The 25,399-nt window shown below is 43.9% G+C and overlaps 1 protein-coding gene across 1 annotated transcript in view; it reads left to right on the top strand.

Moving 5' to 3' along the window:
* Positions 1 to 25,399, top strand: part of GRID1 (glutamate ionotropic receptor delta type subunit 1) — a 685,893-nt gene that overhangs the window by 410,054 nt on the left and 250,440 nt on the right. The window contains 1 exon segment of the mRNA XM_018042611.1: positions 2,657 to 2,710. Within this exon segment, the coding sequence (XP_017898100.1) occupies positions 2,657 to 2,710 (54 nt within the window).

The raw sequence follows: 25,399 nt of genomic DNA on the forward strand, positions 1-25,399 counted from the left end.
AGTGTTTCAGCTTTCTCAGATGTCTTGACACCCCTCGGCTCTGTATCATGTGCAGATTTGATGAGCATGTTGCTGGTTGTCCTCCACGTGAGCATTAAGGAAATGCTGAGGTGTCAGGAATGGAGGCAAGTCACAGCCTGGCTATGTGCTACGGTGACTTCAGATCGCCTGTCTCACGTTTCCCTCCCACCTCCTCCTGGGCCTCTGAGCTTCTGAAGACATTCTTGACAGTCTGTGTATTGGGAGGAAGGAAGCTATAGACCAGGGGGCCCTCCTTTCTCCACCCTGCCTGAGGGTCTAAGGGTTCCCCAGAGAGCCGCTGACCCCAAAGTCCCTGTGAGTTCTTTGCAGTATTGTTTATGGAATTTGTAGAATGTTGAGAAAGGAGTCTTCAGTTCATGGCCCCACGAGGGACCCAGGCATAGGGCACGGCCTCTCTCAGAGCTTCCTTCGTACAAGTGCAGGAGACAGAGTGCTTGGCACCTTCTGCTTCTGGCTGGGAGGGAGTGGCCAAGGTATTCTTAGATACAAGTCTTGCATCCTGAAGAAGAAAGCTTTTCATGGGCACCTGTCTCTTCAGGGAAGGACTCCTGCGGCCAGAGAAGACTCTCAGGATCTAAGAATGTAGATGAGTCGAGAGGTGAGGTTGGAACTCACAGAGGATGGGGGTGCACACTTCCCATTGCTGCTTCCTGGGAAGGGTTGGGACTTCCCTGGACATGACTCTGCATGTTCGCTGCTTCTTAAGACCGAAATATCTTACCTATATAGGCAGACAAGAGGAAGCAAGTATTGTGTACATTTTACAGATGAACAAACAGAGACCAGAGTGGTAAATGCCAGCTGGTGGAGGCCATCCCCTCCAGTCCAGTCTGGACTCCTGTCCCCACTTGTCTTCACAGGGGATGGCACCTTTTCATTCATAGGTGGGAGAAGGAGCGTCTGTGTCCTTCACCAATGACCACCCTTAGTGTCCAAAGGATTGGGATGCTAGAGCTGGCCTAGGCACCCCACAGGCCCTATTTCCACGTGCTCATTGTGTTGACCAGCAAACATGTTCATTCCTTGCAGAAGTGTGGTTCTCACTGAGGCCCTGTACAATGGCAGTGCCATATATATGCTGGGTCACTGGAGCCTGCAGGCTCCTTACCCCTCTATGCCTCACCTGTTAAGAAGAGCGAGTCAAACCTCTGTATACTGATGAGGAAAAGATATTCTTCATACACTGATAAGTCAAAAATGATAGTTGAAACCTGATGTGTGTTTCTTGACCCCATTTTGCTAAGAACATCAGTTTGAAGAGTGTATGAAGACACATGGAGACGTGACTAAAAAGTTCTGGAAGGGGCCATTTGGAATAGTCTCTGGGGGACGAATTTGGAGGGATGCATGGGGAGTTCTCACTACTTTAACACATTAAAAAATTTGGTAGGTTTATGGGATAATTTTGAACATTTGCTTTTTTTCTGTATCTTTCCAAATAAAGAGTAATAAAATTACATTATAAAAATATAAAAAAAATAAAAGAGAACTATGATCTGAACTCTCTTCCAGGTTCATAGAAGGCCTGGCATATTGTCTGGCACTCAGCAATACTTGGCATGTGTTAACTGTGAGTATTCTTACAGGACAAGCTGGAAAACTTATCAATTCCTCCTCTTTTGTCAATCTACATACACTTAGTCTTTTTATTTGGAAAACTACAGAAATTTTTAAATGTTCAAAATTATCCCATACACCTGCCCCATTTTTTAATGTGCTAAAGTAGTTGGATTTCCAGTCTAAAAAGGGAAAGAGCACTCCTAAAAACACATGAGAAGCAAAATAAGTAACTGGGTCCCATCTGCCGAGCTCTCCTATCCTTCATTCATATGTTCCACAACAGTATTCTTTATATACTGAACATTGAGGATGTGCTGGTTATAGTGGAAGGTTTTGAGATGCAAATATCATGGCCACAGGTGTGGCCCTGACCTCATGGAGAACCCAGCTGGTTAAAGAAGATAGACAATAAGAAATAAGTAAGCTGAAAACTAGTCAAGTGCAGACCCGGCAAGCGCTATAAAGAAACAGAACAAAATGCTCAAATAGAGAATGGTGGGGGGTGGGGGTCACTGCTCAGGAGCAGAAGAAGAGTCAGTTCTAGGGTCCTTGATGGGTTCTTTAGAGCTGAAGGCAGCTCAGAGCCCTGGCTGTGAGCTGCCATCTTCCTGGGTATCGCTTAGCTTGGCTGGCCAAGCAGCTGTAAATCCCTTGTTCCAGATTCTTGAGTCTCTAGCCTTGGGCAATGATGAGACATCCCCCACCCCAGTAACCCTCTAGAAAAGTGTTTGCAGGCAATCTCTGACATGAGAAAGGGAGGGACGTCCCTGCCCGTGGCCCTGTGATGCGTACAGGAGCTGTAGCTTCTAACCTTGCTCGGGGCCGGTGCATGTGAATTCCAAAGAACAGCAGGAAATCAGATGTCCATGTTCAAATGATGCATCTCGTAGCTAAGGCAGCCAGAGCTGCCCCAGGGGGATGGCGTGTTTTGTGAGGAAAAAATTCTCCAAGAACAATGTTTATCAAACTCCATCTCAGCAGTCATCCTGTGTGTCTGCCAGCTTCTGGCTTGCTTCTGTTCATATTTTTTTCTTAAATTTCTTTTTCTCTACAGGCTGTGGAGACCAACCTGGCTTCCAAGGACAGCCACTGGGTCTTTGTGAATGAGGTAAGAGCTCCAGAATGCTGAAGGGCGTGGCTTACATTGAGCTCCTGCCACTCAGGAAAGTACAGAGTGACCTGTACTTGGGGTGCTAGAGTGGAGTCCAGGGCTTCACTGAGCGAGCCAGCAGGGGAGAGAGTTGGACGGGGCATGCCAAGCTGCTCACCTGGAGCAGGCGGGAGCCAGGAAAACAGTGCAGATTTGAGTCCGGGAGGAAGTGGCATCAGGCACTAGATGTGCTGGGTGAGGGGAGGCCACCTGCCAGGGGTCAGAGACTGGAGAGATGAGGCTGGCCAGAAAAGGGGATGCAGAGGGGATGTGCAAAGGAATGCAGAATGGGCCAGAGGCTGCGCCTCTTGTAGGAGCCTGAGGTGTATGCGTGTTATGTGACTGTGCGTATGTACGAATGCATGGGTGTGAGTGTGTAACTGTATATATTTGCGAGAGTGTGTATGGATGTGTGTGCATTAATGCATGCGTGTCAGTGTGTGTATGTGTGTATCTGTATAGGTGTGTGCGTGTGTGTACACACCCCCCTGTGCAGCTCAGGTAGTGGGCCAGTGTAACCTTTTAAAGGGAATAAATGGTAAATCTCTCTCCCAGGTGACCTTCCCACTGGATTGGGCCCTGGGAGGAATGGGGACATCGAGGTTTCATGGTGCCGTGGTCCGCTTTCCACCGCTTACACCCTGACTCGCCCTGGCCTGCTCACGCCGCAGACATTACATGGGAGGGGCCTGTAGCAACATGCCCTAGCTTCCCTGAAAAGCCCCCTCTGCCCGCACATCCATTCAGGAAGCACCCTCTGGGACAGTGCATATGACCCCTGCCAGCTATTAATATAGCTGACTCTTGAAAGTGCTTCCTGGCACGGGCTTTCATCAGCCCGTGGCCTTCCGTTGCTCCTAAATTAACTGATGGATTTCTAATGGCCACACTCTAGAAGATGCAGGTTTATTGTGCAGGTAATTTATGCTTTTACGATGTGTGCTTCTTCATTAGCTCGGTGCTACCATGGCGGAAAGAGTTTGGGGTGGCTTATTTTCTTATTTTGCAGGTAGTATCAGATAGTAACTGCTTGCGAGGCCCACTTTTCATGGTTTTTGTCCATAAATTCATATCTTGTTAACTTCGTGTCTACACAGGCCAATTGGAGACCTGCAAGGTCCATTTCCCTGGGGTTGCAGATGGTTGTGCTGGTAATTAGGAGAAGGGACATGACGGCTGCTTTCTTCAGAGCCTGCCGGAGTCCTTTTTGGTGCTGGGGAGGCTTTGATCCTCTGGGCTTTGCTGGCTTCTTTATAGGTTTCTTTTGTTTCTGGAGACGGAGGCATTCCATGTGCCCCGTAAGGCAGATGTCAGATGCTGGCTTTATTTTGGGGAGTGCTCCTTCAAATCAAATAGCCAGGGTTTCTATATTGTCAGTCTTCAAAAAGTACTGTGTTTTTACATTTCTAACTTATTTCCTTTTTCCTCCCCTGAATCCTGACCCACTCCAAGGACTCTCTTGTCTGTCCCTCCCAGCCCCTTTCCAGGGCTGGGGTTAGCACTAACCAGTGTGAAGTGTCCCCAGGGTATTGCTGGGCGGTGGGAAATGCTACTGGGAGGTGTCGGGTGTGGGCACACCTGTCAGGGCCACACTGGAACAGCCTCACCCAAGAGGATTGCTGAGTTCCACCCCAGTCAGTAGCACATCGCACCGTGAACTCAGAGACAAATCATGTGTCTGTCCCTGGGATAAATATCCTCCGGAAGTGACCCCTCCCACTTTCTGAGTTTCCTTTTCTATGGGGAAGTCAAGTACTTGTCAGGGCATTTTGTGTTTGTTACCATCCTTAGCCCTCATTCACAACCCTGTATGGTAGTTATTAGCATCCCCATTTTACAGATGGGAAAAGGGAGGCTCGAGAGGTTGAATTACTTGCTCAAGGTCATACAGCTATTGAAAGGTGCTTTTGGGATTTTGAATGACGACTGTTGGCTCCAGAGACCTTCACACCAAATGGCACCATCCTGCAGGTAGCCCTGGCAGTGATCCTTAACCTATGGTCAGGGTCTGATTCCGTAAGACCAATCAGTAGGGCTCTGGTATGCATACTGATGGGGATGCCTTTGTGCTGGCCTTGGTGTCCACTCAGGGACATTCTTGAAGTCTGAGATCTGATGGTGGGTCCTTTTGTAAAGCTTTGACTCTTAGACCCCAGTGTGGCCTCCGGTTAATGACTGAGAAGTTTTCCAAATCACAAGTCAACTTATCCCACTTATTCAGATCTGCTGTTTCCTAGTACAGCATGGCCCCATTGGAAACAAGTCCTATTATTCTTAGGATGGTTACAGCATTCCAGGCTCTATCCAAATACAGACCCACAGACCAATAGTTTCCCAGTTGCTTCTCCTTTTAGCATATGTGATGGCTCGGAAAAAATAAAATGGGAGGAAAAGAATCAGGGGCATGTATTTAGCAGCTCCTCCATGATCTCCAGAACCTAGCTTCTGCACTGGGACTCCATCTCTTGCTTCCTGAACTGCTCCCGACTTCTCTGGAGGAAGGTCAGTCCATCAGAAAAGCTCAGGTCAGCGTCTCTTCCTACCACATCTTTCCCCAAGGTGGCCTCCATGGTGATCCTCCAGCTCCACCCGCTGCTTCCCTCTTTCCTCACGGCTCTGTCCTTCAGTGTTTCTTTCTGTATTTGACTTTCTTAATATGTTTTTCTGGATTCAAGATAAACACTCCAGGGCACGTGTTTCTGTTTGTTTTCTTCATGCGGTGGTTTTCTTAATATTGCCTGCACCCTCACTGGTGAGTATTGGTGTTGCATATTACAGGTCTGTTTTATTTGGAGAAGGGGTAATTGGATGCGGAGAAAGGCTGTGAGTGTGTGAGCCTCGCTGACAGTTTCTACAGATCCTTGGGCTCTACTGAGGGAAAGGACGCTGGCAAGCAGGTGTGCTTTGGGGCGTAAACTGTATTTTTATCACTTGATTAAGTTACACATTAACTTGGAGGGGGGTGGAGGATTCAAAAGAAGTGTGAATAGCAAATTTGAACATTAGTCAAGGTGGCCGCTAGGTTGTGAGTTCCCTGGGGACACGGACAGGATCCAAGTCCCCACTGAATCCCCAATACCCTGTATAAAGAGGAGATTCTCAAAAGGGTTTGGTTGAAAGCAAGTCAGTGTACATAGCATAGGGTACAGCAAGTTGCTTTGAAGAGTACTTCCCAGTCAGCCTCCAAGAAAAGACAAAGGCGAACAATTAAGATGGGAAACCCAGGGATGGAGGGAACTGCTCTGTGTCATTCATCAGAAGCTACCAGTTTAGAACCCATCAGACTTGACTTTGGCTCCCAGAACCTCTGTGTCAGCTGATCTGGAGAGCTTCCTCTCCATGTGGCTCTGGCTTAGTGATGCGCAGGTGTCCCTGTCCTCAGTGCTAGGCAGGGTCTGGATGCAGACCAGGGGGCAGAGGAGAACGCTCTCCTGTGACATCCTGCGTCCAGGCAGGACACATGTGCCTCATTGTCTGGCCTCTTGAGAACCTTGTGGAGGGAATTCTTTCATGGAATGTCTGTCTTTCCAGCCTCTTCCAAAACCATCTGTGAAGGGGACTTGAAGCACTCCCTTTGTTACTGGACAGCTCTCACTGTCAGAGGAGTTCCTCCAGACATGGGAACAAAGCCAACTTTCATGCACATGGTTCAAGAAATGCAGAAGCAGGTACACAACCCTTGTGCTTAGGTTTTGTCATCAACTGATGCTCTGGGTGGGCTCTGTTCTGTGGTTCAGCAGGTGCCCAGGGGGAGGTAGGTTCTAAGGAGGGAGGAGGCAGAGCCAGAAGGCCCTGCCCCATCACTAGCCTATTTCCATGACCCCCACATCCCATATCTTTTTCTTCTGAGCTCCAGACCCAGGGATACAGATGCCTTCTTGACTCAGCTGCTCACAAGCCTCGTGATCACCTCCAGCTCACTGCATCTCTCTGAATTCATCACCCTCCCCTCACCTGTTTCTCACCCAGTGCTCCAGTCCCAGGGACCAGTGTCTCCAACCTCCTGGTTGGTTCCCTAGCCAGTGGAAAAGCCTGCATCCTGCCCCCTGCCTCAAAACTCATTCTAGGATGACCCCATACCACCTCTCCATCCTTTCCTTACTTCTTGCCCTCTGCCTGCACTCCCGTGGTTTATCCCTACAAGCAGTGGCTGACTTGTTGTTTCCTCTATTTATTTTTCTTTCTTGGTTTTGGACCTTTGCTAGGATTTTCTTTTAGGCCTGGAATGACCACCTCTGACTGTCAAGGATTTACCTTTCCTGCAGGAGTTTGCTGAGCATTGCCTCTGCCAAAAGATCTCCCTGGATTTATTCACCCTTCTGCCGTCCTGTACTCCTCACCCCAGCTAGCTGTGCTGGGGACTTGATACACACATCTGGCTTCTGGAACAGCCTATGAGTGAGGGCTGCACCTCCTTTCTGTCAGGCTCCCTGGAGTCCCCAGCATGGGGGGTTCACATGCAGAGGAGGTGCTGGCTTAAGCCTCCCGCTGCCATATCTGCCTCTTGCTTCCTCACCTTGACTCTGCTTTTTAAATTGCCTTCATGGAGAGGAAGAGACATTTGTGACCTCCCAGTCCTTCATGAACTCAGAAAGCTGTGATCCTGCTTTACAAGCTATGGCTGTTAGCATCCCAGGCTCCACTGCACCTCCCTTTCCTAGGCTTGCATTCTCCATTCTTGACCAGGCCATCAGCGGGTGATGGAGCAGCCAGGGAGGAGGACAGAGGAAGCACTGGCCAGGCAGTCTCTACACTATGCCCCAGGGAACCTGTATTCTGCTAATTCGTAGGTGTTTTGCGGGAAAAGGATTCCATGATCAAAGCAGGCTGATAAGTTAGAGTTAAACAACAAAAAACAGGCTTCTCCTGCAGGCACCTTCCTCTCTAATGCATGCTGTGCTTTCTGAGGATGAGCTGGTGCACCCAGGCTGCTATGTGCATTTGTGTTTCAGACACACGCATGTGCTTTTTCTCTCAACATCTGCTCATGTCTCTGCTGGAATAGGTCTTCAGCAGGTGGTAGGGTGTCAGGGCCCATAGGATGGAGTTCAGATTCTTTCACGTGGTCTATGAGGCTGTTTGTGAACTGACTTCAGAGCCCTCTCTGGTCTCAACTCCTGCCATTTCTTATCATCTAGAGCTGCTCTGCCTGTATCATGAGATATCCCTGCCACCCGAGCAGAAGGTCATCCCAATGTCTGAACCTCTTCAAACCCCTCTGCCCAGACAGTTCTCCTGCTATTGCCCCTGAGGCTCCAGCCCTCACCTTGGCATCTCCACTGGTTTGTCACCAACAAATATTCCACAAGGACCCTCTGAGTACAGACTTGGCTCGCACCAGAGGAGACTCCTGTCAACAGTCCTGCGAACATCATTCCAGACTTTTAAACCATTCCTGCCCCCAAACACACACTGAGTTAAAGCCAATGAAAATGGGATTAGGCTGCACATGCATGATGCAGGGGAGAGAAATGCTAATATACTAATTGAAGAAAGCAAGAATAAAAGACCATGATATGCATGGTGAATGAAATAGCTTTAAGAAATCTCTATTCGGGACACACAGGAAGAGAGGGAGGGAAGAGATTTAATTTTTTTCTTCCTTTCACTTTGAAGATTCTAACTCTGTTCGAATATTAAGTCCCTGTAACATTTACCATCTGAAAATTTCATTTAGCAACACTCTAAAACAATTATGTTTATTGTAATCGATTCTCTTGTTTCTCTCCCCAGCCCCACCGAGGAGTCCTTGAGCCCAAGGATCACATCCTAGCCAACTTTGTAGCCCCACTGAGAGCCCAGAACCAAGACTAGGAGCTGCCATTTGTCAGATATTAGATGGAGCCAGGCACTGTTTTTGAGCATCATTTTTTAAACCTATATATTTTTTACTTAGAAATCAACCATTTTATTTAGGTTTAATCACATACAATAAACACACACACGTGTGTGTGTACAGTTTTTGTTGATGTATGTATGCCCCTGTGAAACTGTAACCTTAATGAAGGTGGTGGACAGATATATCACCCAACGGTGCCCTTGTGCCCCTGGAGTCCCTACCCCTGTCCTATCTTCCCTACTCTGCAGGCGATTATTCTAGTTATTTAGTCGCTAAACTGTGTCCAACTCCTTTGTGACCTCATGGACTGTATCCTGCCAGGCTTATCTGTCCATGGGGTTCTCCAGGCAAGATTACTGGGTGGGTTGCCATTTCATGCTCCAGGGGATCTTCCTGACCCAGGGATCGAACCCACATCTCCTGCCTTGGCAGGCAGATTCTTTACAGCTGAGCCACCAGGGAAGCCCACTCTTCAGGTAGTCTGTTTGTATTTTCAGGCGGATTGTTCGTATTTTCTAGAGATTAACTGTAGGTAAACGTTACAGATTATTTGTATTTTCGAGCATTTTATATAAGTGGAATCATACAGTATGTACTCTCTTCTTCTTCTGTTTTCCTAAGGCTGTTTCCCTCCAGATAATTCTTTTGAGAGTCACCCTTATTGCAGTATACAGTAATAGTTCTTTCCTTGTATTGATGAGGCATGTTCAGTTGCATAACTATACCACAACTTGAATATATGTTTATTCTTGATGGACATTTGGGTCATCTGAGATTTTTGGTGATTTCAAATAAGGCTGCTGTTAACATTCATGTACAAGTCTTTGCATGAACACAGGCTTTCATTTTAGGGGGAGGGTACATATTTCTAAGTGAAATTACAGTGCTTGGAACTCTTTAAGAAACTTTCAGGTTGTGTGAGAATCACAGTTGTTTCAGATCTTCAATACCTGATTTAATCAGAGAGCTATCAGTCATTGTAGTGGTTTGTAGTGGTGCCTCATTATGGTTGTAATTTTCATTTTGCGAATGACTAATGATATTGAGAAGCATTTTGGGTATTTATTTGCCACCTATATCTATAGCTTCCTTAGGGGGAAAGCTGAAATAATTGATTTGAGAACTTTATTTTTCTTTACTACTTTAAACTTCCTTTAAGTGATTTAATGGCATCTCCAAAATTTTCATTGTTATTCAGTTCAAAATACTTTCTATATTACCTTTTGATTTCTTCTTTGACCCATGAGTTGTTTAGAAATGTTTTACTTAATTTCTAAATAAGAGATCTTTATCTTATTGATTTTAATGAGTTCCATGTGGTCAGAGACCATAGTTGAATTACTTGGATATTACTTGAATCCTTTTAAGTTTATTGAGACTTATTTGATAGTCCAATAGGTTGTCTTTTCTGGTAAATGTTTTATGTACACTTGAAAAGGAGGTATAATCTGTTGTTGTTGTGAGGAATGTTCTATAAATGTCAATTAGGTCAGTTCTGTTGATAGTGTTGTTTATGTCTTCTGTATCCTGGATTATATTTTCTCTACTTGTTCTATCAATTATTAAGAGAGGGGATAAAAATAGTCAGCTTTAATTCTGAGTTTGCCTATTTCTCCTTGCAGTTTTATCAGTTATTGCTTAATATATTTTGAAGCTTTGTTACAAGAGGGATAAATGTTTAGCATTTTTATGTTCTGTTGATTAATTGATCTGTTATCATTATGGCATGACTTTTCTTATCCCCCTGCCCTGAAATACCCTTTGCTCTGAAATATACTCTATCTGATATTACTGAAGCAACAGTTAGAACTGGACATGGAACAACAGACTGATTCCAAATAGAAAAAGGAGTACATCAAGGCTGTATATTGTCACCCTGCCTATTTAACTGATATGCAGAGTACATCATGAGAAACCCTGGACTGCAAGAAGCACAAGCTGGAATCAAGATTGCCGGGAGAAATATCAATCACCTCAGATATGCAGATGACACCACCCTTATGGCAGAAAGTGAAGAGAAACTCAAAAGCCTCTTGATGAAAGTGAAAGTGGAGAGTGAAAAAGTTGGCTTAAAGCTCAACATTCAGAAAATGAAGATCATGGCATCTGGTCCCATCACTTCATGGCAAATAGACAGGGAAACAGTGGAAACAGTGTCAGACTTTATCTTTTGGGGCTCCAAAATCACTGCAGATGGTGATTGCAGCCATGAAATTAAAAGATGCGTACTCCTTGGAAGGAAAGTTATGACCAACCTAGACAGCATATTGAAAAGCAGAGACATTACTTTGCCAACAAAGATCTGTCTAGTCAAGGCTATGGTTTTTCCAGTGGTCATGTATGGATGTGAGAGTTGGACTGTGAAGAAAGCTGAGTGCTGAAGCATTGATGCTTTTGAACTGTGGTGTTGGAGAAGACTCTTGAGAGTCCTTTGGACTGCAAGGTCCAACCTGTCCATCCTAAAGGAGATCAGTCCTGGGTGTTCACTGGAAAGATTGATGCTGAAGCTAAAACTCTAATACTTTGGCCACCTCATGCAAAGAGTTGACTCATTGGAAAATACTGATGCTAGGAGGGATTAGGAGCAGGAGGAGAAGGGGACAACAGAGGATGAGATGGCTGAATGGCATCACCAACTCGATGGACATGAGTCTGAGTAAACTCTGGGAATTGGTGATGGACAAGGAGGCCTTTTCTAGTCCTGTGGCCACTGCTGAGTTTTCCAAATTTGCTGACATATTGAGTGCAGCACTTTCACAGCATCATCTTTCAGGATTTGAAATAGCTCAGCTGGAATTCCATCACCTCCACTAGCTTTGTTCGTAGTGATGCTTCCTAAGGCCCACTTGACTTCACATTCCAGGATGTCTGGCTCTAGGTGAAGGATCACACCGTCATGATTATCTGGGTCATGAAGATCTGTTTTGTACAGTTCTTCTGTGTATTCTTGCCGCCTCTTCTTAATATCTTCTGCTTCTGTTAGGTCCATACCATTTCTGTCCTTTATCAAACCCATCTTTGCATGAAATGTTCCCTTGGTATGTCTGATTTTCTTGAAGAGATCTCTAGTATTTCCCATTCTGTTGTTTTCCTCTATTTCTTTGCATTGAGTGCTGAGGAAGGTTTTCTTATCTTTCCTTGCTATTCTTTGGAACTCTGCATTCAAATGGGAATATCTTTCCTTTTCTCCTTTGCTTTTTGCTTCTCTTTTTTTCACAGCTATTTGTAAGGCCTCCTCAGGCAGCCATTTTGCTTTTTTGCATTTCTTTTCCATGGGGATGGTCTTGATCCCTGACTCCTGTACAGTGTCACAAACCTCCAACCATAGTTCATCAGGTACTGTGTGTATCAGATCTAGTCCCTTAAATCTATTTCTCACTTCCACTGTATAATCATAAGGGATTTGATTTACATCATGCCTGAATGGTCTAGTGGTTTTCCCCACTTTCTTCAATTTCAGTCTGAATTTGGCAATAAGGAGTTCATGATCTGAGCCACAGTCAGCTCCCGGTCTTGTTTTTGGTGACTGTATAGAGCTTCTCCATCTTTGGCTGCAAAGAATATAATCAATCTGATTTCGGTGTTGACCATCTGGTGATGTCCATGTGTAGAGTCTTCTCTTGTGTTGTTGGAAGAGGGGGTTTAACCTAGTATATTTTTTTCACTCTTGTTTCTTTGAAGTATGTTTCTTGAAGGCAGTTTCTACTTGGATATTGCTATTTTATTTATTAGGACACTACGCTTTAATTCCCTGGTGACTCAGATGGTAAAGCATCTGTCTACAATGCGGGAGACCTGGGTTCGATCCCTGGGTCGGGAAGATTCCCTGGAGAAGGTAATGGCAACCCACTCCAGTACTCTTGCCTAGAAAATCCCATGGACAGAGGAGCCTGGTGTAGGCTACTGTCCATGGGGTCGCAAAGAGTTGGACACGACTGAGTGACTTCATTTCACTCACGCTTTAATTCACGTGCTTAGATAATTTAATATGAGTATAGATATGGTTAGGAGAGCATGGGGTCCTGGAAGCCTAATGAAGAAACTATTTCAATGAGAAGGGAGAGAGTGCTACTGGCCTCAGGTGCTACTGCCTTGAGGATGTGATGACCTTGGGGGTGAATGTTGGGAAAGGGTTGGAGGATAAATTTTCAGATACTCAACTTATATCATTCCATTTTACAGATAAGGGATCAGAGGCTCCAAGAAAGGGATTGACTTTTCGATGTCACTTGGTAAGTGGCATAGTCAGGATTTGAACTTAGGTATTCAGAAAACGAAGATCATGGCATCTGGTCCCATCACTTCATGGGAAATAGATGGGGAAACAGTGGAAACAGTGTCAGACTTTATTTTGGGGGGCTTCAAAATCACTGCAGATGGTGACTGCAGCCATGAAATTAAAAGACACTTACTCCTTGGAAGAAAAGTTATGATCAACTTAGATAGCATATTCAAAAGCAGAGACATTACTTTGCCGACTAAGTTCCATCTAGTCAAGGCTATGGTTTTTCCAATAGTCATGTATGGTTGTGAGAGTTGGGCTGTGAAGAAGGCTGAGTGCCAAAGAATTGATGCTTTTGAACTGTGGTGTTGGAGAAGACTCCTGAGAGTCCCCTGGACTGCAAGGAGATCCAACCAGTCCATTCTGAAGGAGGTCAGCCCTGGGATTTCTTTGGAAGGAATGATACTAAAGCTGAAACTCCAGTACTTTGGCCACCTCATAAGAGTTGACTCATTACAAAAGACTTTGATGCTGGGAGGGGTTGGGGGCAGGAGGAGATGGGGCTGACAGAGGATGAGATGGCTGGATGGCATCACTGACTCGATGTACGTGAATCTGAGTGAACTCCGGGAGTTGGTGATGGACAGCGAGGTGTGCTGCGATTCATGGGGTCGCAAAGAGTCGGACACGACTGAGCGACTGAACTGAACTGAACTGATGAGTGACTCAGAATTTAAGAAACACATACCTTAGGTCACACTGACTCTCTCAACTTTTCCCTCCTCACTCAGCATTAACTAAATGCCAAATATATGACTGATTTCCAGCAATATTTCATTTTTTAAAAATAATTTGGAAGTGGTAATATTATCTTCTTGGGGAAAGTCTTATTATAATTTTTTATTGTTTATGATTAGCTTTCTTCCCTTTGTGCTATTTTACGTATCAGCACCTTGTTTTTAAAATATCCTATGAAGAAGGTGAATAAATCCTGAAAAAACCCACGCAGGTAAACTAATGCATGTCATATGAGTGGTGTCTGAAAATAACAAGCCATATTTATTCGAAATGTACTTCCCTTTGTCAATCAGAATATGTCTATTTTCCTTTCTCAGCCCCAAAGGAATCTATGAGAGTTAACACTTATGGTTACAGATAGGTTAGGAAATATTTGTATGTAATATCATTCTTCAGTCCTTTTTAAAGCCCCATGAGAAGAGTACTTGGAACTACACAGATGGTGGCTTTGGGGCTCAGTACTGAGAAAGTGATAAGGTACCATTGTTTTAGATCAGTCTTGGGGAAAATACCATGGATAAGATTTGACTCTACTGCTGACCACTTCTTTGAGTTTGGGAAATTTTTTTAAATTTTTTTTATGGACCATTTTAAAAGTCTTTATTGAATTTGTTATAATATTGCTTCTGTCTTATGTTTTGGTTTTTTGGCCCCAAGGCATGTGGGATCTTAGTTCCTTGACTAGGGATTGAACCTCCTGCATGAAAGGTGAAGTCAAACCATTGGACTTTCAGGGAAGTCCCTGGGGAAATTGTTTTATTTCCTTCCTGGAACTTTATTCTCCTTATCCACTCAATAGACTTTATAATAAACATCTCATGGGAAACTTCAGTTCAGTTCAGTTCAGTCATTCAGTCATGGCCGACTCTTTGCGACCCCATGAACCGCAGCAGGCCAGGCATCCCTGTCCATCACCAACTCCCAAAGTTTACACAAACTCATCTCCATCGAGTCGGTGATGCCATCCAGCCATCCCATCCTCTGTCAGCCCCTTCTCCTCCTACCCCCAATCCCTCCCCAGCATCAGGGTCTTTTCCAATGAGTCAACTCTCCTCATGAGGTGGCTAGAGTACTGGAGTTTTAGCTTCAGCATCAGTCCTTCCAAAGAACACCCAGGACTGATCTTTAGGATGGACAGGTTGGACCTTGCAGTCCAAGGGACTCTCAAGAGTCTTCTCCAACACCACAGTTCAAAAGCATCAATGCTTCAGCACTCAGCTTTCTTCACAGTCCAACTCTCACATCCATACATGACCACTGGAAAAACCATAGCCTTGACTAGATGGACTTTTGTTGGCAAAGTAATGTCTCTGCTTTCTAATATGCTGTCTAGGTTAGTCATAACTTTCCTTCTAAGGAGTAAGCGTTTTTTAATTTCATGGCTGCAATCACCATCTGCAGTGATTTTGGAGCCCCAAAAGATAAAGTCTGACACTGTTTCCACTGTTTCCCTATCTATTTGCCATGAAGTGATGGGACCAGATGCCATGATCTTCGTTTTCTGAATGTGGAGCTTTAAGCCAACTTTTTCACTCTTCTCTTTCACTTTCATCAAGAGGCTTTTGAGTTTCTCTTCACTTTCTGCCATAAGGGTGGTGTCATCTGCATATCTGAGGTGATTGATATTTCTCCCGGCAATCTTGATTCCAGCTTGTGTTTCTTCCAGTCCAGCATTTCTCATGATGTACTCTGCATAGAATTTAAATAAGCAGGGTGACAATATACAGCCTTGACATACTCCTTTTCCTATTTAGAACCAGTCTGTTGTTCCATGTCCAGTTCTAACTGTTGCTTCCTGACCTGCATATAGGTTTCTCAAGAGGCAGGTCAGGTGGTCTGGTATTCCCATCTCTTTCAGAATTTTCTGCAGTTTATTGTGATCCACACAGTCAAAGGCTTTGGCATAGTCAATAAAGCAGAAATAGATGTTTTTCTGGAACTCTCTTGCTTTTTCCATCATCCAGCGGATGTTGGCAATTTGATCTCTGGTTCCTCTGCCTTTTCTAAAACCAGCTTGAACATCAGGAAGTTCACGGTTCACGTATTGCTGAAGCCTGGCTTGGAGAATTTTGAGCATTCTTTTACTAGTGTATGAGATGAGTGCAATTGTGCGGTAGTTTGAGCATTCTTTGGCATTGCCTTTCTTTGAGATTGGAATGAAAACTGACCTTTTCCAGTCCTGGAATTCCATCACCTCCACTAACTTTGTACGTAGTGATGCACATTCCAGGATGTCTGGCTCTAGGTGAGTGATCACACCATCGTGTTTATCTGGTTCGTGAAGATCTTTTTTGTATAGTTCTTCTGTGTATTCTTGCCACCTCTTCTTAATATCTTCTGCTTCTTTTAGGTCCATACCATTTCTGTCCTTTATCAAACCCATCTTTGCATGAAATGTTCCCTTGGTATCTCTAATTTTCTTGAAGAGATCTCTAGTCTTTCCCATCCTGTTGTTTTCCTCTATTTTTTTGCATTGATCTCTGAGGAAGGCTTTCTTATTTCTCCTTGCTATTCTTTGGAACTCTGCATTCAGATGCTTATATCTTTCCTTTTCTCCTTTGCTTTTCGCTTCTCTCCTTTTCACAGTTATTTGTAAGGCCTCCTCAGACAGCCGTTTTGCTTTTTGGCATTTAGGAGCTATCCCATATCCGAGATCAGGGGTGGTGGCCGAGGCGAACTACCCCATGGGAAACTTAGGAAGACTAAATGAGATAACTCATGAGAAACAACCAATCACGGGTCTGTTGTACAGCAGACACTCTTAAATGATAGCTTTTCTTATTAACAACCAACTGATGTTCTGAGGGCAAGCTTGTTTTCGGACCTTAATCAAGGAAGTACTGATATTTAAGGACTTGGTAGCAAGGAATACATGTCTTTATGAGGAGTGTAGGCGGTTGGGGCCATAACTTGATTCATTGCCTGGATGAGCTTGAGTTGCAGTATTTATAACCGTGCTTTTTGCTTCCTGGAACTCGAGTTCTCCTTACTCTGTTTTTCAAACTCCTATGCATCCATTATGACTCATATCAAATTACCATTTCCCCATGTTGCAAGACCTCTTGATTTCTTCCAAAACCTTTCCTTCTTTCAATGCCCCAGAGAACTCAGGCTGTGCTTCTTTAGTGGTTCTTAACTTCTTGCTCTATCTCCTATTTCCCTGCCTGAATCTATAACTCTTGACCACCTATCATTAATTTAGCATCTGTGTATCCAACACCTATGAGGCACTTGGGGTGCTTATGAGAATCAGAGAGAGATGCTCCTCACCCTCAGAGAGCTTGTATGATTGTGGGTAGGATTGTGTCCCTAGCTCACTGAACTACAGGTAGGCAATGCTGTAGGAGCCGCTCCCGATCCCCTGCAATTGGCACTCAGCTCCAGCCTCCCTACAGACAAATGGCTCAGCCAGACCCCTACCATTGCTGTGGAATCAGACTCCATGTTTCAGACGTGAGTCAATTGTTCCCAACAACTGTTGTTTTGCAGAGTTTTGACAGACGAATGCTTGGGAAAAGCATTGGGAAAGGGAGTGCTGACACTTAGGGGTGACACTTAGGAGTTATAAAAATAGCTTTAATTACCACGTGCAGCAAATGTGTCTAAAAACTAAAGGTGAGTGTCTCTACCTTTATGCATTCCCATCTATCACTCTTGCCACAAATGGATTCTGATGGATTCCGATGAACTTGTTGCTTGTGCCAGAAAGACCCTATTATCTGTGCTTTCTACCCTGTTATTACACCTGCTTTGCCAGGCTGGATAATCATCAGGCACCACACAGAGAAGTGAAAAGCAAGTGTGTACACACACACACACACACGGCTACTGCCTTTGTGTGCAGCTCCTGGTGGAGCTCCCAGGGAGAGTCCTTTCAAAACTGGGATATGAAAGCAGAAATGGAGACAGGAGAACACTTCAATCACCAGAACTTCTTGGGCAGTGTCTTAAATGATGTGTGAGGGCTCATAGAGCCCATAAACTCAGCTTTGGGTTTTGTTTTGTTTTTTTCCTCTGCTGTCTCAAACCAGATGATATGCACACTGGAGTAACCTATCTCTTAGAGCTCGTTGTAGAATATAAAGTGAGGATTGTGCAGCAAGGGGAAGAACCCCTATAATTGTCAGTGATCAGAACTGTGAGGCAGTTTCCTACAGCCCTAGAGACTGGCTTGTCAGTTACCATGGCAACGAGAGACTGAGGCCCGGATGCTGCCACTGTCGTGCCTGATGTTACTCCTGGTCAGCCGTAGAATGGGCCTCCTGGTCAAGAATTGCTGAAGAGCCCCCCTTGTGAGGCCCCTGGTTTCTGAACAACCTCCCCCCGCCCTCCGATCTCTGCTTGTTTGCTGTGGGGTGTTGCATAAAATGGTGAGCCAGGCGGTTAGTCCTCAGAAGCAAGGAGACTCACATCACTGAGTACCTACTGTGTGCCAGGCCCTGCTTTGAATGCTTTATCATCAAAACAAGTGATATCTTCCCATGAAATCCCATTTAAAGAGATTGCAAGAAATTTGCAGCCGTTTTAACAGGAGCTTCCTCCCTGCATGTGAGCTTGCTAAATCACTTCGGTCATGTCTGACTCTGCGCAGCGCTATGGACTCTAGCCTGCCAGGCTCCTCTGTCCGTGGGGTTCTCCAGGCATACATGCTGCAGTGAGTGGCTGTGTCCTCCTCCAGGGGATAGTCCCGCCCTAGGGATCAAGCTTGTGTCTTTTACGTCTATCTGCACTGGCAGGTGAGTTCTGGATTTTACACTGTCAAGGTCAATCATAGAAAGATCTCTGTGGACACTCAGGAAGTTCCAATTCACTTGCTTAGGGATGGTGATATTTTTCCTGAGTGTGAGAGACCCCGTGCTGGGGGCCCAGCCCTTCCTAAATGGCCACCAACCTTTCCTCTCACATATTCTGCCCCTGGGACTAACGTGGATTAGGGATGAGTAGGCCACAAGCTTCTGTTCCGTTACATCTTTATCTATTGGAAACTTCCTGGCTCAGGCCACTTAACCCCCCGCCCCCCAATTCTCCAGGCCACAAAGGGCTTCTCAATCAGCTGTCATCTCAGTTCATCTGTATTCAAAGAAAATATTTTGGGAGAAAGACGAGCACAGACTTCCTAGAGCATGAGGTATTCCTGACCTCTGTTTGGGGAGGTGTGTGGTGGAGAGGGAGGGACAGGGTTAGAAGGAAAATGGAGAAATATTGCTCTCATCCTTTCTGATTCTTCTACAATACTAAAACCAAATACACAAAATCAATATACCAACAAAATTATCCTGTCAAGCAGCTTTATACATGTAGCTTGTTTTGCCAGATTGAGGTTTTCCTTTTCTGTTCAGTGTTATGTCCTACTATTGCCAATTAATAATGTATCATTAGCATTTTATCAACTCAGTAAACAGCATTTGGGATAACATGTAACAGCCTTTCAGTAGTCTGTCACTTGGAGGAATTGTAGTGTAGGTACATCTTCACCATTTTTGGAAACGTGGGTTAGTTAATACTACTGCAAATAATACAGTGATGAACATCATTATACCCAGATCTGCTGATGTCTCTAATTTCTTATGATGGTAAAGTATTTGTTTCAGAGTGTGGGAGCTCCCGAAGACCTGAGCGCCTTATCAGAGTGCCTGTCTCATCCCCCTCTTATGTCTCCTGAACATGAATATAATCAACATAGACCAAGATATATTAGTTTTCCATTTTTAGCAATTTTTTAGATGAGAAAAGTTCACCCTGCCTTGTTTTAATGTGCATTTCTTCGCTTATTAGTCACGTCAGACATGTTGAACTTTTACTGGCTGATCATACCTGTTTGTAACTTTGCGACTTGTTTGCTTCTGTCCTTTGTGTGAATGTATTCATCCTGTGTCACACGACCAGATCTTTCCAACATTAAGGGAAGCATTCTTTTTAAAAATACTCATTCGTTTATTTGGCTGCACCAGGTTTTTGTTGCAGCACGTGGACTCTTAGTTGAGGCATGTGAGATCCAGTTCCCTGACCAAGGATTGAACCTGAGTCTGCTTCCTTGTGAACATGGACTCTTAGCCCCTGGACCACCAGGAAAGTCCCCAAGAGATATATTATTAATACAGGAAGACTGATAATAAAATTGAGGCCTAAAAACTGTGTGAGGTTAAAAGACAAGCTGGAGTTTTCAAGTTGATCTCATTTCAAAACCTGTGTTATTTCCACATAGTATTGCTTTTGAATCAGCCCAGATCTACCTTAATGGGAGATACATATTGATTTATGTCTTTAAAGGGTCAAATTTCCTGCACCAAGGCAAGGAAATATTCCAGTTACTATATTGGATTAGGTCATTTTAATTTCTGCATCAAAACTTGGTTTTGAAACTGAAATAGAATTTTCTATTAACCTTGATTAGGGAACAGAAAAGTCATGAAACTTTCCCTAATTTTCATCCAATTGAGTAAATGAGCAGGGTCAAAAGGCCAATGGAAGACGTTAAGTTGCTTTTATGATTAAACTTGAAGAATCTTGCTTATTCAAGGCCCTGGCTCTGTTCTGTGGGAATCTTCAGTGGCCCCCACATGAAGGCCCTCCAGGAAGACTTTCAGGGAATGGGTGAGCACTCTCCTTCCTCTTATGGGGAGTTAGAAGCATATCCGGATTCTCTTTTCCCCTCAGGGAAATGTTCTTCTCTAAATCCTCTTTCCTTCCATCTTGATTCTTCTGGACTTTTTATATCTTCCTTGTGGGTGAGAATTTTTGGAATCAAGAAATTGATTCTCAGTCATTTCCCTTGGCCCATCTGCCTATGCACCAGGCACTTCACTATGGAATTTCATATCATTAAAGCTCGGTGCCTCCGAGGGAAATTCCAATTTAGTATAATGGTTCAGTTTAATATAAAGTGCCATTTCCTCCCCCAAATATTGCCTTCAGGAAGAAGGGCTCTAGTATCCATTAGATTTTTGTGTCTCAGCTCTCATGACACAGCCCGGGGAGGGGTGTGTACCCTAGGTGAGAAGCAGTCACAGCAGCTAGGGCTGGGAAGTGTGGTGACAGTGGGGTGTGCAATTATGGACAGGCCTCTAATAAAGGGGCGGTGGCTTGGAGTAGAAGGTGGTGGTGCCTGAGGGAGGTTATGAGGTGATCCAGCTGCACCTCTTGCTACCAGGGCTTTCATTTTCACTCTGAGTGAGCTGAGGAGCCACTGGGATGTTCTTGAGCAGAGAGGTCATATGATCTGAATTATACTTTGGAAGGACCACTCCTGGATTGTGTGTTGAAAATACATTGTGGGGGTTGGAGTGAAAAAAATTTTATTATTTTATTTTATTTTTTTACTTTACAATACTGTATTGGTTTTGCCCTACACTGACATGAATCCGCCACAGGTGTACATGAGTTCCCAACACTGAACCCCGCTCCCACCACCCTCCCCTTATCATCTCTCTGGGTCATCCCAGTGCACCAGCCCCAAGCATCCTGTATCCTGTATCGAACCTAGACTAGTGATTCGTTTCTTACATGATAGTATACATGTTTCAATGCCATTCTCCCAAATCATCCCACCCTCTCCCTTTCCCACAGAGTCCAAAAGTCTGTTCTTTACATTTGTGTCTCTTTTGCTGTCTCGCATACAGGATTATCATTACCATCTTCCTAAATTCCATATATATGTGTTAGTATACTGTAGTGGTGTTTTTCTTTCTGGCTTACTTCACTCTGTATAATCGGCTCCAGTTTCATCCACCTCATTAGAAATGATCAAAGGAACTTCCCTGGTGATCCAGTGGCTAGGACTCCACACTCCCAATGCAGGGGGCCCGGGTTCGATCCCTGCTCAGGGAATTAGATCCAACATGCTGTGACTTAAGATCCTGCCTGGTATAACTAAGACCCAGTGCAGCCAAATAAGTAAATAAAGAATTATTTCTTTTAAATTAGGGTTTTTAATTAGAGATGATGGTGGCTTGGTCTGGGCTGATATGCACATAGGAGATGAGATGTGCTCAGATTCTATAATTTTGAAGGTAGTGAAAGTGAAAGTGAAGTCGAGTCTGACTCTTTGCGACCCCGTGGACTGTAGCCTACCAGGCTTCTCCGTCCATGGGATTCTCCAGACAAGAATACTGGAGTGGGTTACCATTTCCTTCTCCAGGGGAATCTTCCCAACCCAGAGATCGAACCCAGGTCTCCCGCATTGGAGGCAGACGCTTTAACCTCTGAGCCCCCAGCGAATATTGCTGACCAAACTGATATGCAAAGAAGGCGAATGGCTAGTCGAAGAGCAGGCTCCTAGCAAGCATTTAAATCAGGGAAAGGGAGGTGAGAGTTTAGGGTGTGAGTGAGGTGAATGGTAGTTTATGTAGGGTGCTCTGGCTTTGAATCCAGGCATTCTAGCTCACTTGCTTATACTCTTATTTTTTTTTTTTAAACAAGCTTTTGGATGTATAACCAACATTAAAAATACCACATAATTTGATGAGTTACAATTTGGAGTTCTGACCTGTATACTTGTGAAACTATCACCATAATCATGACAATGCACATTTATATTACCAACGGGAATTTTCTTATGCCCCCTTGTAATCAGTTTCTTCCTCCACCTGATCCCAGGCAACCTCTAATCTGTTTTATGGCACTACAGATTAATTTACATTTTTTAGAATTTTGTATCAATGGATTTACGTTGTTGTTCAGTTGCTTAGTCGTGTTCGACTCTTTGCGACCCCATGGACCGTAGCACACCAGAGTTCCCCATCCTTTACCATCTCCCAGAGTTTGCTCAAACTCATGTCCATTAAGTCAGTGATGTTATCCAACTATCTCATCCTCTGTCGTCCCCTTCTCCTCCTGCCTTCAATCTTTCCCAGCATCAGGGTCTTTTCCAATGAGTCAGTTCTTGCTATCAGATAGCCAAAGTATTGGAGCTTCAGCTTCAGCATCAGTCCTTCCAATGAATATTCAAGACTGATTTCCTTTAGGATTGACTGCTATGATCTTACAGTCCAAGGGACTCTCAAGAGTCTTCTCCAACCCACAGTTTGAAAGCATCAGCTCTTCAATGCTCAGCCTTTTTTATGGCCCAACTCTCACATCCATACAGGACTACTGGAAAAACCATAGCTTTGACTTGACGGACCTTTGTCAGCAAAGTAATGTCTCTGCATTTTAATACACTGTCTAGGTTTATCATAGCTTTTCTTGCAAGGAGCAAGTCTCTTTAAATTTCATGGCCACAGTCACTGTCTGAAGTGATTTTGGAGCCCAATAGAATAAATTTTGTCTCTGTTTCTATTATTTCCCCATCTATTTGCCATGAAGTGGTGGGACCAGGTGCCATGATCTTCGTTTTTTGAATGTTGAGTTTTCAGCCAGCTTTTTCACTCTCCTCTTTCACCTTCATCAAGAGGTGCTGTAGTTTCTCTTCTCTTTCTGCAATAAGGGTGGTGTCATCTGCATATCTGAGGTGACTGATATTTCTCCTGGCAATCTTGATTCCAGCTTGTGCTTCATCAAGCCCGGCATTTCTCCTGATGTACTCTGCATATAAGTTAAATAAGCAGGGTGACAATATACGGCTTTGATGTGCTCCTTTTCCAATTTTGAGCTAGTCTGTTGTACCATGTCCAGTTCTAACTGTTGCTTCTTGACCTGCATACAGATTTCTCAGGAGGCAGGTAAGGTGGTCTGGTATTTCCATTTCTTTAAGAATTTTCCACAGTTTGCTGTGATCCACACAGTCAAATAGAGTGTGTATTATTTTTTCCCAGCTTATTTCACATGGCATAGTGATTTTGTCATTCATTTATATTGTAGTGTATGGTTAATGGTTAATGTTAAGATATGGTGTGAGGTAAGGGTTGATGTGAAAGATCTTTTTTATTTAATTTTCACGTGGATATTTAATTGTTTCAGCACCAATTGTTGAAAATAGTATACTTTCTCCTTTGAACCCTTTGCTGCAAATCAATTGGCATTCAGTATTTGAATCTATTCCTGGACTCTACTCTGTTCCACTGGCCTTTATGCTTATTTTCACACTGGTGCCACATTGCCTTTATATTGCAGCTTTATACTTAATCCTGAAATCAAATGGAATAAGTTCTCCACCTTTTTCTTTTTGAAAAATGTGCTTCTACCTTCTAGGTCTTTCACATTTTCATAGGGCTAGGATTAGAGTGAGGCAACTGAGACAAAAAATTAAAGGGGGAACACCCTCTCAAGTGCGTGCATATGTCTCACCCTCATTCTGGCCTGCGTTTCCTTGTACGTTTTATTTTATTTATTTTATTTTTTATTTCAAAATATTTACTTGAGTACAATGTTACATTAGTCTCAGTGTACAGCAAAGTGAATCAGTTATATATGTACATTTATTTTCTCTTTTAAAGATTCTCTTCCCATATAGGCCATTCCTGAGTATTGAGTAGAGTTCCCTGCTCCTATAGTAAGTCCTTATTCAGTTCAGTTCAGTCGCTCAGTCGTGTCCGACTCTTTGCGACCCCATGAATCGCAGCACGCCAGGCCTCCCTGTCCATCACCATCTCCCGGAGTTCACTCACACTCACGTCCATCGAGTCCGTGATGCCATCCAGCCATCTCATTCTCTGTCGTCCCCTTCTCCTCCTGCCCCCAATCCCTCCCAGCATCAGAGTCTTTTCCAATGAGTCAACTCTTTGCAAGAGGTGGCCAAAGTACTGGAGCTTCAGCTTTAGCATCAGTCCTTCCAAAGAAATCCCAGGGCTGATCTCCTTCAGAATGGACTGGTTGGATCTCCTTGCAGTCCAATTAGTTATCTACTTTATATATAGTGTAGTGTGTGAGATATCAATCCCAGTCTCCCGGCTTATCCCTTCCCCCTCCTCACCTCACGGGAATCATGTTTGTTTTCTACATCTATGACTCTGTTTCTGTTTTGTTTATAACTTTATTTGTACCCCTTTTTAGATTCCACATAATTAGCAATATCATATATTTGTCTTTCTCTGTCTGACTTCACTTAGTATGACATAATTACTCAGCCGTAAAAAAGAATGAAATAATGCCATTTGCAGCAATGCAGATGGACCTAGAGATTGTCCACATACATTTGAGAATTTTCATTTTCTAGAAAAAGACTTGCAGAATTTTAATTTCTATTATATTGAATCTAAAGATAACCTGAGGCACAGTTAAGATCTTCACCATATTAAATCTTCTGATCAAGGTATATATATATATATATATATATATATATATATATATATATATATTTTAACTTATCATATCCTTCTTAAGTATTTTTAGTAATGTTTTGAGTATTAAGTGTGCAAAATCTTGCTAAACTTGTCTTTGTGTATCTAATCTAATATTTGGTACTATTGTAGATGTTGTTCCTTTTTCACTCCAAATTTGCAGTTATTTGTTGCAAATACAAGTAATTCCTGAATATTAACCTGTATCCCACAACTTTGCTCTAAACTCACTTAGTTACAGCGCTGTTCTTTTGTTATGCCATCTGTGAATAAAGACAGTGTATGCTTCTTTTGGAGAAGGCAATGGCACCCCACTCCAGTACTCTTGCCTGGAAAATCTCATGGACAGAGGAGCCTGGGGGGCTGCAGTCCATCGGGTCACTAAGAGTCGGGCATGACTGAGCGACTTCACTTTTCACTTTCATGCATTGGAGAAGGCAATGGCAACCCACTCTCAGTATTCTTGCCTGGAGAATCCCAGGGACAGAGGAGCCTAGTGGGCTGCCATTTATGGGGTTGCACAGAGTCGGACATGACTGAAGCGACTTAGCAGCAGCAGCAGCGGTGGCAGC

The sequence above is a fragment of the Capra hircus genome, chromosome 28, assembly GCF_001704415.2.
Source record: "Capra hircus breed San Clemente chromosome 28, ASM170441v1, whole genome shotgun sequence".
Lineage (NCBI taxonomy): Eukaryota > Metazoa > Chordata > Mammalia > Artiodactyla > Bovidae > Capra > Capra hircus.